The sequence below is a fragment of the Scyliorhinus torazame genome, chromosome 5 (assembly GCF_047496885.1).
Source record: "Scyliorhinus torazame isolate Kashiwa2021f chromosome 5, sScyTor2.1, whole genome shotgun sequence".
Taxonomy (NCBI): domain Eukaryota; kingdom Metazoa; phylum Chordata; class Chondrichthyes; order Carcharhiniformes; family Scyliorhinidae; genus Scyliorhinus; species Scyliorhinus torazame.
The window spans coordinates 201,977,218-201,996,015 of NC_092711.1; the positions used below are offsets into that span (position 1 = coordinate 201,977,218).

The 18,798-nt window shown below is 47.1% G+C and overlaps 1 protein-coding gene across 6 annotated transcripts in view; it reads left to right on the plus strand.

Annotated features, from left to right (window-relative positions):
* Positions 1-18,798, plus strand: part of LOC140420885 (sodium- and chloride-dependent neutral and basic amino acid transporter B(0+)-like) — a 138,165-nt gene that overhangs the window by 52,739 nt on the left and 66,628 nt on the right. For all 6 annotated transcript variants that reach the window (XM_072504999.1, XM_072504998.1, XM_072504993.1 and 3 more), the window contains 2 exons: positions 8,002-8,169; positions 16,380-16,518. In XM_072504999.1, coding sequence (XP_072361100.1) covers positions 8,002-8,169; positions 16,380-16,518 — 307 coding nt within the window. The remainder of the gene's footprint in view (positions 1-8,001; positions 8,170-16,379; positions 16,519-18,798) is intronic.

An 18,798-nucleotide genomic window follows, 5' to 3' on the forward strand; every position in this document is an offset into this window, starting at 1 on the left:
TTTTTAAGTCTTACAAAGAACAAAGAAATGTACAGCACAGGAACAGGCCCTTTGGCCCTCCAAGCCCGTGCCGACCATGCTGCCCAACTAAACTACAATCTTCTACACTTCCTGGGTCCGTATCCCTCTATTCCCATCCTATTCATGCATTTGTCAAGATGCCCCTTAAATGTCACTATCGTCCCTGCTTCCACCACCTCCTCCGGTAGCGAGTTCCAGGCACCCACTACCCTCTGTGTAACATCTTCTGGATGTTAAAAGGACAGCTTACGGATTACTTAGTGTTGTATCCTTTGGGGGTTGTATTTGAATTAATGGTTGCTAAGATGTTCACTGTTTGTTTCGAAAAGGTTAACTTGAGTTCATAGAATAAACATTATTTTGCTTTAAAAAATACTTTTCCATTTCTGCTGTACCACACCTGTAGAGTGGGCCGTGTGCTCCCCATACCACAATCTATTAAAAGTTTTGGGTCAGGTGAACTCCACGATACACTTTAGGGTTCTCTAAACCCTGGCCCATAACACAAGGAAGTGGAAACTAGCAAAAAGACAGGAAATGAGACCCTCCAAATAAAACACTTCCTCCGCAAAGAGACAGTAGGGTACCCCGGGCCCCAGAAACCACAGTACTAGAGGACCGGATGGGCACAATCAATGAGAAGAGGGGGCTCTGTGGGAAAATATACGGACAGCTACTGGACTCCACTGGACGAGACCAGACAAAAATGCGAGGACGAACTGGACGAACAGAGGTAGGATGGGGACTCTGGAGCGAAGCACTGAGCTGGGTGAACTCCACCTCCTCCTGCGCAAGGCTAAGACTAATGCAGCTCAAAGTGGTGCACAGAGGGCACCTGACCAGAAACCGAATGAGCAGGTTCTTCCCGGAAGTGGAGGACAAATGTGAGCGGTGCCAGAGGGGCCCGGCCAACCACACCCACATGTTTTGGGCTTGCCCCAAGCTTGCTGGGTTCTGGACAGCCTTCTCCGAGGCAATGTCCAAGGTTGTGGGGGTGAGGGTGAAGCCATGCTCAATATTGGCAAACTTCGGCGTTTCGGAGCAGCCAGAGTTACACATGGGGAAGGGGCCAATGCACTCGCTTTTGCTTCCCTAATCGCACGCCGGAGAATCCTGCTCGGCTGGCAATCGGCAGCACCACCCACAGCTGCAGACTGGCTCGCTGACGTTTCGGAGTGTCTCCACCTGGAGAAGATTAAATACGCCACCCGAGGGTCAGAGGAAGGCTTCCTGGATACTTGGGGCTGTTTGTCGGTCTGTTCCAAAACCTGTTCGTGGCCAGCAGCGAGGAATAAGCAAAGAATAATTTTTTTTTAAACACCAAGATCGATGAGGTACCAAAAGACTGAGCAACCCGGGGAGGGGGGCAGGCGGAAGGAAGGTGGGGAAACCACGAGAGAATGGGGGGTTATTTTTTTTCCATTCTGTCTGGAATATAAAAGAAAAGCACAGCCGAAGACAGGGGGGATGGGGTGAGGGGGGGAGGGAGGGGGGGGGGGGGGGGGGGTGGAGAAGGCCGAGGAACCATAGACCAATCCAGAGGGCAACAAAATGCACATAGGGTCAGCTAAACGAAGGACAAAATAAACCTCTCTGTATAATAAAGGAAATTAGCACATACGAGGAAAATGTGATATATACAACTGTTTACAAATATGAGAAATGCCAATAAAAATATTTTTTTTAAAAAAAGAAATTGCTTTTGTTTCATTCTGTTGCTGCAACTGCAGGCCCATGAGGTGTTTGAAGTTGAAAGATTGGAATAAAAACATTCATTCTCTATCTGTAGAAGAGGGCATTCAGTCTCTTTCAGTGAACTGATTGCGTGGAATGACATTGGATATTGAGCACAGGCCAGTTTGTGAAGCCAGTCCCATTTATGCTCCATTTGAGCCTCCTCCATTCTTTATTTGTCCAACTCTGTCAGCAAACCCTTTCATCTCCCTCATATCATTATCAAGCCTCTTCTTAAATGCATCATATCTATATGGCTTAATCAGTGGCATTAAGCTCTACATTATAATCACTCTCTGGCGAAAGACGTATCTCCTGAGTTGTTTCGTTGTGACCATCTTAGGATAATTCCCCCACTGGTGGAATTTTTTCACTTGAGATCTGCATACAGTGGTACTTAGTTGAGAATGCATTTGTTTTAGCAGTGGGTTTGCTTTGGTGGGTTAGGTGGATTGGCGGTGCTAAAATTGTCCCTTAGTGTCCAAAGATGTGAAGGTCAGGTGGGGTTATGGGGATTGGACCAAGGTGAGGTGCTCTTTCAGTGGGTCGGTGCAAATTCGATTAGAAGAATGGCCTACTTCTGCACTGTAGGGATTCTACGGATTTGATGGTTCTTCAACTCAACCAAGGCATTGGCATTCCATTTTTGGTTCCCCCAAAATGCCAAGTGTGATAACGACCGCGAACGACAGCTCAATATTTCAAGACAAACCTGGAAGAGCCAAGTGGCCCATTCCTGCCTCTAATTTATATGTCAGATCAGTTGCTTGTGAAAGCTACTGGTGGCTTGAGATTGAAAGATCAAGGTGAGAAGGCTGGCCCTTGGCCTCTGACTCTTCCCTGGAGATAATGCTGGAGATGTTAGGACGAGAAGGAGATTATCTTCCTTCTGGCCTGGAGCCTCGACCACACTGATAAAACAGGCCGGGCTGGCTCGTGGTGGCTGGAAGCAGCAGGACCTGGATACAGTGTTGGAAAAGGTTTAATGACCTTAGCAGGACAGGAAAGGTGACTGAAGAGCAAATTACCATGGTGCTGGAATCTGAAACAAAAGCAGAAAAGGCTGGACAAAATCAGCAAGTCCTACAGCGTCTGTGGAGAGAGAACGGAGCTAACATTTCAAGTTTTGTCAAAGGTGGGTGTTATATCACTTTCAGGTAGCAGCTGTCACTCTGTGCCCTTCCCAGCACTCCTCTGATCCACCCATCCCTTTAGAACATAGAACATAGAACGATACAGCGCAGTACAGGCCCTTCGGCCCACGATGTTGCACCGAAACAAAAGCCATCTAACCTACACTATGCCATTATCATCCATATGTTTATCCAATAAACTCTTAAATGCCCTCAATGTTGGCGAGTTCACGACTGTAGCAGGTAGGGCATTCCACGGCCTCACTACTCTTTGCTTAAAGAACCTACCTCTGACCTCTGTCCTATATATATTAGCCCTCAGTTTAAAGCTATGTCCCCTCGTGCCAGCCATTTTCATCCGCGGGAGAAGGCTCTCACTGTCCACCCTATCTAACCCCCTGATCATTTTGTACGCCTCTAGTAAGTCTCCTCTTAACCTTCTACTCTCCAACGAAAACAACCTCAAGTCCATCAGCCTTTCCTCATAAGATTTTCCCTCCATACCAGGCAACATCCTGGTAAATCTCCTCTGCACCCGATCCAAAGCCTCCACGTCCTTCCTATAATGCGGTGACCAGAACTGTACGCAATACTCCAAATGCGGCCGTACCAGAGTTTTGTACAGCTGCAACATGACCTCCTGACTCCGGAACTCAATCCCTCTACCAATAAAGGCCTACACTCCATAGGCCTTCTTCACAACCCTATCAACCTGGGTGGCAACTTTCAGGGATCTATGTACATGGACACCTAGATCCCTCTGCTCATCCACACTTCCAAGAACTTTACCATTAGCCAAATATTCCGCATTCCTGTTATTCCTTCCAAAGTGAATCACCTCACACTTCTCTACATTAAACTCCATTTGCCACCTCTCAGCCCAGCTCTGCAGCTTATCTATATCCCTCTGTAACCTGCTACATCCTTCCACACTGTCGACAACACCACCGACTTTAGTGTCGTCTGCAAATTTACTCACCCACCCTTCTGCGCCTTCCTCTAGGTCATTGATAAAAATGACAAACAGCAACGGCCCCAGAACAGATCCTTGTGGTACTCCACTTGTAACTGAACTCCATTCTGAACATTTCCCATCAACCACCACCCTCTGTCTTCTTTCAGCTAGCCAATTTCTGATCCACATCTCTAAATCACCATAAATCCCCAGCCTCTGTATTTTCTGCAATAGTCTACCTTGGGGAACCTTATCAAATGCTTTACTGAAATCCATATACACCACATTAACTGCTCTACCCTCGTCCACCTGTTCAGTTACCTTCTCAAAGAACTCGCTAAGGTTTGTGAGGCATGACCTACCCTTCACAAAGCCATGCTGACTATCCCTGATCATATTATTCCTATCTAGATGATAAATCTTGTCTCTTATAATCCCCTCCCAGACTTTACCCACTACAGACGTGAGGCTCACCGGTCTATAGTTGCCGGGGTTGTCTCTGCTCCCCTTTTTGATCAAAGGGACCACATTTGCTATCCTCCAGTCCTCTGGCACTATTCCTGTAGCCAATGATGACATAAAAATCAAAGCCAAAGATCCAGCAATCTCTTCCCTGGCGTCCCAGAGAATGCTAGAATAAATCCCATCAGGCCCCGGGGACTTATCTATTTTCAGCCTGTCCAGGATTGCCAACACCTCTTCCCTACGTACCTCAATGCCATCTATTCTAATAGCCTGGGTCTCAGCATTCTCCTCCACAACATTATCTTTTTCCTGAGTGAATACTGACGAAAAATATTCATTTAGTATCTCGCCTATCTCTTCAGACTCCACACACAACTTCCCATCCCTGTCCTTGACTGGTCCTACTCTTTCCCTAGTCATTCGCTTATTCCTGACATACCTATAGAAAGCTTTTGGGTTTTCCTTGATCCTACCTGCCAAATACTTCTCATGTCCCCTCCTTGCTCGTCTTAGCTCTCTCTTTAGAACCTTCCTCGCTACCTAGTAACTCTCCATCGCCCCAACTGAAACTTCACACCTCATCTTCACATAGGCCTCCTTCTTCCTCTTAACAAGAGATTCCACTTCTTTGGTAAACCACGGTTCCCTCGCTCTACGCCTTCCTCCCTGCCTGACCGGTACATACTTATCAAGAACACGCAGTACCTGATCCTTGAACAAGCTCCACTTATCCAGTGTGCCCAACACTTGCAGCCTACTTCTCCACCCTACCCCCCCCAAGTCACATCTAATGGCATCATAATTGCCCTTCCCCCAGCTATAACTCTTGCCCTGCGGTGTATACTTATCCCTTTCCATCATTAACATAAACGTCACCGAATTGTGGTCACTGCCCCCAAAGTGCTCTCCTACCTCCAAATCCAACACCTGGCCTGGTTCATTACCCAAAACCAAATCCAACGTGGCCTCGCCTCTTGTTGGCCTGTCAACATATTGTGTCAGGAAACCCTCCTGCACACACTGTACAAAAAACGACCCATCTAATGTACTCGAACTATATCTTTTCCAGTCAATATTTGGAAAGTGAAAGTCTCCCATAATAACTACCCTGTTACTTTCGCTCTTCTCCAGGATCATCCTCGCCATCCTTTCCTCTACATCCCTAGAACTATTTGGAGGCCTATAGAAAACTCCCAACAGGGAGACCTCTCCTTTCCTGTGTCTAACCTCAGCCCATACTACCTCGAAAGATGAGTCCCCATCTAGCATCCTCTCCGCCACCGTAATACTGCTCTTGACTAGCAGCGCCACACCTCCCCCTCTTTTGTCTCCTTCTCTGAGCTTACTAAAACACCTAAACCCCGGAACCTGCAACATCCATTCCTGTCCCTGCTCTATCCATGTCTCCGAAATGGCCACAACATCGAAGTCCCAGGTACCAACCCATGCTGCCAGTTCCCCTACCTTATTTCGTATACTCCTGGCATTGAAGTCGACACACTTCAAACCACCTACCTGAACACTGGCCCCCTCCTGCGACGTCAAATCTGTGCTCCTGACCTCTATACTCTCATTCTCCCTTACCCTAAAACTACAATCCAGGTTCCCATGCCCCTGCTGCATGAGTTTAAACCCCCCCCAAAGAGCACGAACAAATCTCCCCCCCAGGATATTTGTGCCCCTCAGGTTCAGATGTAGACCATCCTGTCTGCAGAGGTCCCACCTTCCCCAGAAAGAGCCCCAGTTATCCAGAAAACTGAATCCCTCCCACCTGCACCATCCCTGTAGCCACGTGTTTAATTGCTCTCTCTCCCTATTCCTCATCTCACTATCACGTGGCACGGGCAACAACCCAGAGATAATAACTCTGTTTGTTCTAGTTCTGAGCTTCCATCCTAGCTCCCTGAAAGCCTGCCTGACATCCTTGTCCCCTTTGCTACCTATGTCGTTAGTGCCAATGTGGACCACGACTTGGGGCTGCTCCCCCTCCCCCTTAAGGACCCGGAAAACACGATCCGAGACATCACGTACCCTTGCACCTGGGAGGCAACATACCAAACGTGAGTCTCTCACGCTCCCACAAAATCTCCTATCTGTGCCCCTGACTATCGAGTCCCCAATTACTAATGCTCTGCTCCTCTCCCCCCTTCCCTTCTGAGCAACAAGGACAGACTCCGTGCCAGAGGCCCGTACCCCATGGTAAGTCCCCCCCCCCTCTCACCCACCAGCTGCCTCTGCACTCCGCTCCCGCTGAAACTCCAAGATCTGCTCCTGTAAGGTAAGTTACTTTAAAATTTCAGTACTCACCCACCAGCAGCCTCTACACTCCGCTCCCGCTGAAACTCCAACTCCAACTCCAACTCCAACTGATTTCCCCTGCAAGGTAAGTTCTTTTAAACCTTTCCTTTTCAAAAAATTTTAAAACAAATTTAGAGCACCCAATTTTTTCCCCAATTAAAGGGCAATTTAGCGTGGCCAATCCACCTATCCTGCACATCTTTGTGTTGTGGGGGTGAGACGCACGAAGACAATGTGCAAACTCCACATGGACAGTGACCATAGATGGCGGTGACGATGTTTACATAGAGGGTAGTGGGTGCCTGGAGCTCACTGCCGGAGGAGGTGGTGGAAGCAGGGACGATAGTGACGTTTTAGGGGCATCTTGACAAATACATGAAAAGGATGGGATTAGGGGGATACGGACCCAGGAAGTGTAGAACATTTTAGTTTAGATGGGCAGCATGGTCGGCGCAGGCTTGGAGGGCCGAAGGGCCTGTTCCTGTGTTGTACTTTTCTTTGTTCTTTAGTTAAACACGTCCAACTCGCTCTTACTGTGATCTTGTCGATTTGAAATCTGCCAAGCATGAACAAAGCTGGCATCACACAAGGATTTCCTGCCAAAAGCTCAGCAAATGAAACTGAGGCACCAGCTGCAAAAGTGCCGATTGTAATAAGTGGATTTTTATTCAGATTGGATAATGATAACCTCTGTTAACGTCACCTGGTTGTCAATTTTTGACTTTTTACAAGCCAGAAAATAAGGAGGAAATAACTAGCTCTCTTCATAGAATCATAGAATTTACAGTGCAGAAGGAGGCCATTCGGCCCATCGAGTCTGCATCGGCTCTTGGAAAGAGCACCCTACCCAAGCCTACACCTCCACCCTATCCCCATAATGCAGTAACCCCACCCAACACTCAGGGCAATTTTGGACACTAAGGGCAATTTAGCATGGACAATCCACCTAATCTGCACATGTTTGGACTGTGGGAGGAAACCGGAGCACCCGGAGGAAACCCATGCACACACGGGGAGAAAGTGAAGACTACGCACAGACAGTGACCCAAGCCGGGAATCGAACCTGGGACCCTGGAACGGTGAAGCAATTGTGCTGTCCACAATGCTACCGTGCTGCCTCTTCTCCTGATCTGTATGCTATCTTCTCCATTAGCTTCATGAATAAAACAAAATTGAGACATCTGAAGCAAGATTGGCTCAAAATGTAAATATATCGATGCTAAAAATGTAACTATTACTAGTTTATATAAACAAGCAGTCTATCAATAATCCCAGACAATTGTGGACATACAGACAATGGCAGACGTTACCACGGCAACCAATTGTAAAGAAAGATTGATTGTAATGAATGAATTTCAAAATAATGGTTTCTACACTTCCTTGTTCCTTTTCAAGGTGTGGGTGTAATTATGATCCTTTTTGGTTCAATTTCCCATATTTCCTACTGCTGCATCATCGCCTACAGCCTGTACTACTTATTCGGCTCCTCCCAAACCCCCCTGCCGTGGGCAGACTGCTTCAGTTGGTGGGGCGCAGATGAAACATGCAGCAGGACTCCCAAAGGTACTGTCTGAACGTCTATCGGGTAAAGTATAGAGATCGATTGTTCATTCTTCAGTCTGTCAGTCTGAATGGGAGGGAAAAATAAACAATAGTTTCAGAGACCGGCACGGTTTAACGGGAAAGTTTCATTTCGGGCATGTTTCCCCTTGGCTTTGTCGGTGAGATCCACACAACTATTGAATTTTGGGGCCATGGGGAGTTTCTTTCCGGTCCAGTTCACACAGAACTTTTTTCAGCAATGGGAAGCTAAACTTGCCGGCCAGACCAGCTCCTCAGAGATCAGTCCACCATTTTGAAAGGGTACCCCGATCTTAAGGGTGCCACACCCCAACTCCCATCCACGGGCAATGTAACCCCCCACATACATGTGCATTAACACCCCAGCCCCCAATTAAGGACGCACCGATATGCGGTTGCTGAAGGCCCTCCCTTTTCAGGCCTTCCCATGTTCCCTTTTGGGCCCTTCCCCTTTCAGAACTCCCAACCCTTCACCTGCCCTTCAATCCCCCACCCTTCATACCCCCTTCATGGGTATGGCACCCCTCAGGTCCTGGCCCTTGGCAGTGACAGCCTGACACCCGGGCACCATGGCAGCGCTTTTGCCATCCGGGCAGTGCCAAGGTCCACGGGTGCCAGAAGGAGAGCTAGGGTGCCACTCTACCCTGTCCCTGACCACCCAGGGTTCTTATGGCTTGGGAGACCTCCCAGGTGCTGTGACGCCTGGGATACTAATCAGCGCCCAGGTGACCACTTGCAGGGGTGCCAGTTAGACCCAAGGAAGCCGTTAGATAAGGCGTCCATCTCGTGAATTAGATGGGAGATTGTCCATAATTGGTGATAATTGCCGTCTCACCACATCCAGGTGGGATCCACAACCCAGCAACAGGAGCGGGCCGGTTAGTTTGCAAATGAGCTGGCGCCTCGCACAGATCATGATTTCGGCCTCTCCTGTGATCTAACCGCTGTGCACGGATCCACGCCGGGCTCAATGCAGCCGTTAAATCGTGCCTACTGGGATAAAAATCAGCAGCAGGAATCATGTTACTGAGTTGCTTGGAATTTTGGATTGTGAACAATCAATATTTATGAACAAGCAAAATACTTTAAGAAGACTAGTTGATCTCCCATGGAATGACTCTTCCTGTCTCTACTGACACTATGTTCTATTGTTCTTACTCATTTGCTCCCTCATTTGTTCTGGGTGTGTTCTAACTGCATTCGTTCTAAGTATGGTAACGAATGGGATCTCCTGGGTGTTTCCTGACAGCTGAACCGGCGAGGCCATCACCGGTATCTAACGTTAATTAGCCCACATAATGAGGCCTCACAGATATCACGTCGCAAATGACTGTCCCGCCGGCTGATTTGTCGGGGCTGGGTGAACGGGCGCTCGGCAGGTCCTTGCTAACGAGGGGGAGCAGCACTTAAACCGGTCCCGCAGAGCAAACCCCAGACAGCACGCAGCATTAGTAATAATAACAATCTAATAATCTTTATTATTGTCACACGTAGGCTTACATTAACACTGCAATGAAGTTACTGTGAAAAGCCCCTAGTCGCCACACTCCGACGCCTGTTCAGATATACAGAGGGAGAATTCAGAATGTCCAAATCACCTAACAGCACGTTTTTCGGGAGGAAACCAGAGCACCCGGAGGAAACCCACGCAGACACGGGGAGAATGTGCAGACTCCGTGCAGACAGTGACCCAAGCCAGGAATCGAACCTGGGACCCTGGAGCTGCGAAACAACTGTGCTAACCACTGTGTTACGGTGCTGCCCACTCCAGAACAGAGAATCCTGGCCAATATGCTTCATTTTAATTCTTCCTGCCAAAATGGACAATTTCATATTTTTCTCCATTGAACTCCATTTGCCAGATCTTTGCCCACTTACTTAATCGATCAATGTATTTTTGTACCTCCTTATGTCCTCTTCGCAACTTATTTACCTGCCTATTGCATCATCAGCAAATTTGGCAACCATCCTTTCATCTAAGTTATTTACACAAAGTGTAAACAGTTGAGACCTCAGCACTGATCCCTATGGCACACCACTCATTACATTTTGCCAACCTGAAATGACCCATTTATGCCTATTCTCTGTTTCCTGTCAGTCAGCCAAACTTCTATCCATGCCAATATGTTCCCCCATACTTTTATTTTCGTCAGTAACCTTTGATGTGGCATCTTATCAAATGCCTTCTGGAAATCCATCAGGACCTGTGCTTTTGGCCCACAGCTCCAACAATTTCCTCAGTATCACTTCTCTGGTACTGTAATATTCCTGGTTTACAGCTGCTTCTGAGATGTTACTTGTACCATCCATAGTGAAGATCGATCAAAATACTGGTTCAATTCATCTGCCATTTCCTTATTTTCGATTATCATTTATCGAGATAGACTTTGTTCACTTTATTAACTCTTTTCTTTTAAAAAATATTGATAAAAACTCTTACTGTCAGTCTATATATACCTCGCTAGCTTTCTCTTGTACTCTGAATTTTCCCCCTTTATTAATCTGTTAGTCATCCTTTGCTGTTTTTTATATTGACCTTTGCACAATTATATGTTTTTTCTTTACAAAGAACAATACAGCACAGGAACAGCCCTTTGGCCCTCCAAGCCCACGCCGCCCATTGTACCTGCCTAAACTAAAACCGTAAAACTGGAGAGGCATAAATATCCTGGCCGCGAGGTTTGCTAGTGTCACACGGGAGGGTTTAAACTAGTATGGCAGGGGGGTGGGCACGGGAGCAATAGGTCAGAAGGTGAGAGCATTGAGGGAGAACTAGGGAATAGGGACAGTGGGGCTCTGAGGCAGAGCAGACAGGGAGGAGTTGCTGAACACAGCGGGTCTGGTGGCCTGAAGTGCATATGTTTTAATGCAAGAAGTATTACGGGTAAGGCAGGTGAACTTAGAGCTTGGATTAGTACTTGGAACTATGATGTTGTTGCCATTACAGAGACCTCTTTGACGGAAGGGCAGGATAGGCAGCTAAACATTCCAGGATTTAGATGTTTCAGGCGGGATAGAGGGGGATGTAAAAGGGGTGGCAGAGTTGCGCTACTGGTTAGGGAGAATATCACAGCTGTACTGCGGGAGGACACCTCAGAGGGCAGTGAGGCTATATGGGTAGATATCAGGAATAAGAAGGGTGCAGTCACAATGTTGGGGGTTTACTACAGGCCTCCCAACAACCAGCGGGAGATAGAGGAGCAGATAGGGAGACAGATTTTGGAAAAGAGTAAAAACAACAGGGTTGTGGTGATGGGAGGCTTCAACTTCCCCAATATTGATTGGGACTCACTTAGTGCCAGGGGCTTAGATGGGGCGGAGTTTGTAAGGAGCATCCAGGAGGGCTTCTTAAAACAATATGTAGACAGTCCAACTAGGGAAGGGGCGGTACTGGACCTGGTATTGGGGAATGAGCCCGGCCAGGTGGTAGATGTTTCAGTAGGGGAGCATTTCGGGAACAATGACCACAATCCAGTAAGTTTTAAAGTGCTGGTGGACAAGGATAAGAGTGGTCCTAGGATGAATGTGCTAAATTGGGGGAAGGCTAATTATAACAATATTAGGTGGGAACTGAAGAACATAGATTGGGGGCGGATGTTTGAGGGCAAATCAACATCTGACATGTGGGAGGCTTTCAAGTGTCAGTTGAAAGGAATTCAGGACCGGCATGTTCCTGTGAGGAAGAAGGATAAATACGGCAATTTTCGGGAACCTTGGATAACGAGAGATATTGTAGGCCTCATCAAAAAGAAAAAGGAGGCATTTGTCAGGGCTAAAAGGCTGGGAACAGACGAAGCCCGTGTGGAATATAAGGAAAGTAGGAAGGAACTTAAGCAAGGTGTCAGGAGGGCTAGAAGGGGTCACGAAAAGTCATTGGCAAATAGGGTTAAGGAAAATCCCAAGGCTTTTTACTCGTACATAAAAAGCGAGAGGGTAGCCAGGGAAAGGGTTGGCCCACTGAAGGATAGGCAAGGGAATCTATGTGTGGAGCCGGAGGAAATGGGCGAGGTACTAAATGAATACTTTGCATCAGTATTCACCAAAGAGAAGAAATTGGTAGATGTTGAGTCTGGAGAAGGGTGTGTAGATAGCCTGGGTCACATTGAGATCCAAAAAGACGAGGTGTTGGGTGTCTTAAACAATATTAAGGTAGATAAGTCCCCAGGGCCTGATGGGATCTACCCCAGAATACTGAAGGAGGCTGGAGAGGAAATTGCTGAGGCTTTGACAGAAATCTTTGGATCCTCACTTTCTTCAGGTGATGTCCCGGAGGACTGGAGAATAGCCAATGTTGTTCCTCTGTTTAAGAAAGGTAGCAAGGATAATCCAGGGAACTACAGGCCGGTGAGCCTTACTTCAGTGGTAGGGAAATTACTGGAGAGAATACTTCGAGACAGGATCTACTCCCATTTGGAAGCAAATGGACATATTAATGAGAGGCAGCATGGTTTTGTGAAGGAGAGGTCGTGTCTCACTAACTTGATAGAGTTTTTCGAGGAGGTCACTAAGATGATTGATGCAGGTAGGGCAGTGGATGTTGTCTATATGGACTTCAGTAAGGCCTTTGACAAGGTCCCTCATGGTAGACTAGTACAAAAGGTGAAGTCACACGGGATCAGGGGTGAGCTGGCAAGGTGGATACAGAACTGGCTAGGTCATAGAAGGCAGAGAGTAGCAATGGAAGGATGCTTTTCTAATTGGAGGGCTGTGACCAGTGGTGTTCCACAGGGATCAGTGCTGGGACCTTTGCTCTTTGTAGTATATATAAATGATTTGGAGGAAAATGTAACTGGTCTGATTAGTAAGTTTGCAGACGACACAAAGGTTGGTGGAATTGCGGATAGCGATGAGGTCTGTCAGAGGATACAGCAGGATTTAGATTGTTTGGAGACTTGGGCGGAGAGATGGCAGATGGAGTTTAATCCGGACAAATGTGAGGTAATGCATTTTGGAAGGTCTAATGCAGGTAGGGAATATACAGTGAATGGTAGAACCCTCAAGAGTTTTGAAAGTCAAAGAGATCTAGGAGTACAGGTCCACAGGTCACTGAAAGGGGCAACACAGGTGGAGAAGGTTGTCAAGAAGGCATACGGCATGCTTGTCTTCATTGGCCGGGGCATTGAGTATAAGAATTGGCAAGTCGGGGGGGGTGGGGCGCGGGGGGATCCGGCTCCGGGGGGGTGCTCACGGTGGCCTGGCCCGCGATCGGGATCTGCGGGCGGGCCTATCCGTGGGGGCACTCCTTCCTTCCGCGCCGGCCTCTGTAGTGCTCCACCATGGCCGGCGCGAAGACGCCCCCATGTGCATGTGCAAGAATACGCCAGCCAGACTGCGCATGCGCGGAACCATGCCAGCGGTTCTGCGCATGCGCTAACTCGCGCCGGCCCTTCGGCGGCAGTTGGCGTGGCACCAACCCCTCCGCCACTGGCCTAGCCCCCAGAAGTGCGGATGATTCCGCAACTTCCGGTTGGCCTGACGCCGGAGTGGTTTGCAACATTTTTCTCCGACAGCGTCGGGCTATCGTGGGATTCGGGAGAATCCCGCCCCTAGTCTCAGACCCACTCCTCTCTCCCTGAAACTGAATGTACATGGTTGCTGCTACCTAGGGGCACCTTCACAATAAGATCGCTGATTACTCCCATCTCTTTGCACAACACGAGGTCCAGTATAACCTACTCTCTGGTTGACTCCAAAATATATTATTCGAAGAAACGATTCCTGAAAATCCCATGAATCCCTCTTCTCGGCTACCATTACCCATCGGGTTTATCCAATCTATGTGTTAGCTAAAGTCTCCCATGATTATCGCTGTGCCTTTCTGACAAGTTTGAATTATTTATTCCTATAGGCTCCAACCTGCCATGTGGTTATTCGGAGGGGGCCTGCACATGACTCCCACAAGTGATTTCTTGCCTTTCCCCCAAACCGTTTCCACACCCTAGTTTCCTGAACTTAGGTCCTCCTTCTCTATGGTGCTGACACCATCATTAAACAACAAAGACACCCCTCCACCTTTTCCTGACTTCCTGTCCTTCCTAAATATCCCGACTGTTTAATAACCAGTTCCCAATCCATGTCCGCCTGCATCCATGTCCGCCTGCAGCCATGTCTCCGTAATGACTATCAAATCATACTTATTTATTTCTACATGCTCTCTCATTTCATCTGTTTTGTTTCTAATGCTTTGTGCAATTAGATACAGAGCCCTAAGGTTTATCCTTTTATACTTTCTATGACCTCTAATCTCATTTGTTCATTTAGTGTTCGATTTGTACTCCCTATCCCTTCCCTTCATGGTCTGTTTCACTTTTCCTGTAATACCTTTCCCTTTTATCTTGTCTCTGCTCTTTGATTTCCACATCTTCCCAGATTTGACCCCTTGTCCCCACTATTTCATTTAAGTCTCTCTACTTCCCTGATTATGCAGCTTGCTAGACCACTGGTCCCACCATGGTTCAGGTGCAGGGTGTCCTAATGGTGCAGATCCCACTTTCCCCAGTACCGATGCCAACGCCCCAGGAACCAAAACCCACTTCTCCCACACCAGTCTTTGAGCCACGCATTGTTCTCTATAATTTGATTTGCTCGATGCCAATCTGCATTTAGCTGAGGTAATAATCCACAGATTATGATCTTTGAGGTTCTGCTTCTTAATTTGGTGCCCAATTTAATAAGGACACGGAGAGTCCACACTGCATAAAATACAGGGCTTTGATTTATTTATCGTCACGGTATATACACTTTCCTGTAGATCCTGTTTTTTCCTGGTCGGTGTCTTACTGCCTTACCTTTTATACAATGCTAAATGGAGTTCCTCCCACCCTCAGTGGGGGAGCTCGTATTCCACGAGAGCCATGGGGGAGATAATCACTCCCACCACGTTAGTCCCGTGCGGGATATTACACTCAGGTCCTCATAGTGACTATGCAGAACATCCTCCTTTGCACTGCCTATGGTGCTGGTATCCACATGAACCACGATGACTGGGCTCTCCCCCCTCCCACTGCAAATTCCTCTTCAGCTCTGAGCAGATGCCTCAAACCCTGTGCAGGTAGCACAGTCACTTGGACTCACGCGGAGAACGGTGTCAATCCCTCTGTCTCCTGCGACCATCACATTTGTTTTGCTCCAGGCACTTTAATGGTTTCCTGTACCAAAGTGCTGTGGACAGGCAGTTCATCCACCCTGCAGCCCCAGTCTCATTCAAACTAGCTGAAAAAACCTCAAACCTGTTGGACAATTGTAAAGACGGAGGCTCCTGTGCTTCAGCCTGCTGGATCCTCTTACCTGTCTCATTTTCAATCACATTCTCCTGCCCCTGAGCACTGACCAACTTGTAAGACCACATCCAGGATGTGTGACTGCCTCCAGATACAAAGCATCCAGGTAACGTTCTCCCTCCCTCATGTGTTGCAGTGTCTGTAGTTCAGCCTCCAGCGCATAGGCCTTGAGCCAAAGTTGTTCAAACTCCAAACATTTGCTACAGACATGTTTGTCGTGGATCACCCTGGCACCCAGGAGCTCTCACATGCTGCAGCTGTGATATATCACCCTTCCTGCCATCTTTAATGTATTCTCATTAACTATTTATTTATTTTATTCAATTATATATTTTACTTTTGCTTTATTAACCTTGCCACCAGTTGCTAGACTATTTTGAACCTTAAGAATAGACTAAAACAGATACTCACCAAACGAATATCTTCTTCTGCTGTAGCAGAGTAAGACCACTTCCTGAAGGCTCAGAAAGTTAGAAAGCAAAAGAGCATCTCTTTCTCCCCCTTCCCTTCATTACCCAATTCCCACAGTCTAAGTCACACTTCTTGCAGTAAACCTTACCCTAAAGCACTCTTTCCCCCATTCCCACTTTGACCTAAATTCCCAAATAGGCTCACTGAATCACTCAGGCAAAGTCTCCCTCACTGACTTCAAGCTTTTAATCTGGGTAGTAGCGTATCTGTTGAATAAAATCTACCATCACACAAAGAGTGATTACTGGAGCAGGACTGTGCTGTGAGTGGAGTGTGCAGATTGTATCTTTGTGCTCTGACCCACCTGTAACCTCCACCATGTCATAAATGTGGATGGGCTGATTCAGTTAACAGTGAAACAGTGATCCTGATTATATCCCGAGAAATGACAGCAGCATTCCCAGTGAAATGTAATTCTAAAACACATTTCCCATTTTCTAGATCCACTCTGCAATCTCACTCTGGATGATGGATGTTTTGAAATTGTGAATACAACATGGCTGTATGTAAACAATGAAACTTGTCCAAATGGATCAGAAATCTACGTTCCTCACCAGGGTCCAAGTGAGCAATACTGGGAGTAAGTAAATGAGTACAATAGCTGCTCCCATAACCTGCACAGCTGTAACAGTAGCTTTCTTTTGGGAAGGTTCGTTGGGGGAATCATAGATCATAGAATTTACAATGCAGAAGGAGGCCATTCAGCCCATCACGTCTGCACTGGCTCTTGGAAAGAGCACCCTATTTAAGCCCACGCCTCCACCCCATCCCCGTAATCCAGCAACCCCACCCAATCTTTTTGGACACTAAGGAGCAACTTAGCGTAGCCAATCCCACCTAATCTGCACATCTTTGGACTTTTGGAGGAAACCAGAGCACCCTGAGGAAACCCACGCAGGCACGGGGAGAAAATGCAAACTCCACACAGACAGTCATCCGAGACAGGAATTGAACCTGGGACCTTAGAGCTGTGAGGCAGCAGTGCTAACCACTGTGTCACCGTGCCACCCCTGTTTGTCCTGTTTAATGAGTGAAAAGCTGTTTGCTTTAGATAAAGACACTATTTACATCATACACCTGTTACAAAATAGTTTAGTTAACAGCTTCCTGGTTTCTAACACAGCAGGTTTTCATTTAGCAATATTTACACAGTCAAAGCTTTATTGAACATTTTTACTTCCTTCTTCAAGGAATTGGATTCATGACCAGAACTTTTAAATGTCAAATAATGCCAATTATCAGTGACTGATATCCCTTTCACTGTGTGTTTAATTGAATCCAGTGTTGTGTTTAACCCATAGACCTGGGAATTGAGTTGGGGGAAAGAGTCTGGGAGCAGGGACCATGTTTAACATGTTGCTCTATTAATGATGTTGGTGAACCACAAACCTTCCCTTATATCGATCAAATGACTACACAACCAGTTAGTTAGTTCAAAATATGGTTTATTTACATACACAAGAGTTATCTCATGCAAACACAATATCTACCATGAGTCAAACTACACCTATCAGCTACAATAAGCAATACTTAACTTCAGGACGACAAATAGACAGGGAATAAACAAGGAGGAACAGGTAGGACCCTTAAATATCTCCCCCCCCACCCAAAAAAAGACTGAAACTTCAGGGCACTGATGTTTCATTATGAAGTATGCACGTCAAAAACCACAAGCACATACTCATCCAAAACATCCCCATTATACAGGTTCCCTTCCCTAAGGTAACCAGTCAGCACTTAACTGTGCAACAAGGCATCCACAATCATATTATCTTTTCCAGGAATGTGTACAATTTTATCATTGAACAGTTGTAAAACTTAAACTCCAATGGAATAATCTTGCATTCCGGTTTTAAACTTCTCGATGCAAGTGAATTATGGTCTGTGTAAATCAAGCTGTGTTTATTGTTGTCATGTCAAAGATAAACTTGACAGTGCTGAAGGGCTAGTAGCAAGCCGATTTTTAATTGTGGAATACTTTCTCTGGCACTGATTTAGCTTTCTGAAAAATACCAGTGCTGGCTGAGCAGAAATTCCCTCCAATTAAATATCGGGAAGGCTGAAGCAATTGTCTTTGGTCCCAGATCCATTCTTGTTTCCTAAGGACTGACTCTGTGGCCCAAAATTCTCCACCTCACCCGCTGTGGAAATCGTCTCGGCTGGGATGGAAAATTTGATGGACCAGCAAAAGATCCATTGATGCCAACTAATGTCCACTTCAGGGCATCATCCCACCGCTGGTATTTGACCAGCAGTGGTGTGGGTGTCCAAACCGTGTTGGTGAGGATGCTAAATGAGCCGTGGCAACCTTGCTGCATGCTGTGGCTGGGGTGGGAGTCCATCCTAAACCAATGGAGGTGCCCTGCCATGGTACCCCCCCCCCCCCCACCTCCTCACCCCCTCATTGTTGTCGATCTGCCCTCCCACCAGCGCATTTCCTTGCATGGTCCTTGTCAGATTGACCCGGTGAAACCCCTGCCCCACCCCAATATCATCCTTTACCCAGCTGCAGGAATACTGTTTTTAGGGGACCAAGCCCTGCATTGGCCACCTTTCCTGTTTGATTGGCCAGTAGACCCCAGAGGTTGGACTTCCTCCAAGATACGTTTGGAAGTCTGGGTCTCAGGTTGCTAATGGTCGCTGGCAGTTAAACCAGCCAGTGTGAATGCTATTCCACTTTGCACATATGTCCTGAACTGGCTTACAATAAATTGTCGACTGTCTCTGGGCACAGCATATGAACAGAAAAGAGTACTTAGATTGTGCGTGACAGTTGTTCTGACGTAATTTGCAATTGTTGAATAATGGGGTACTCGGTACCCCATCATGGTGAAGTCAGTGCCATGGAGATGAAACAGGC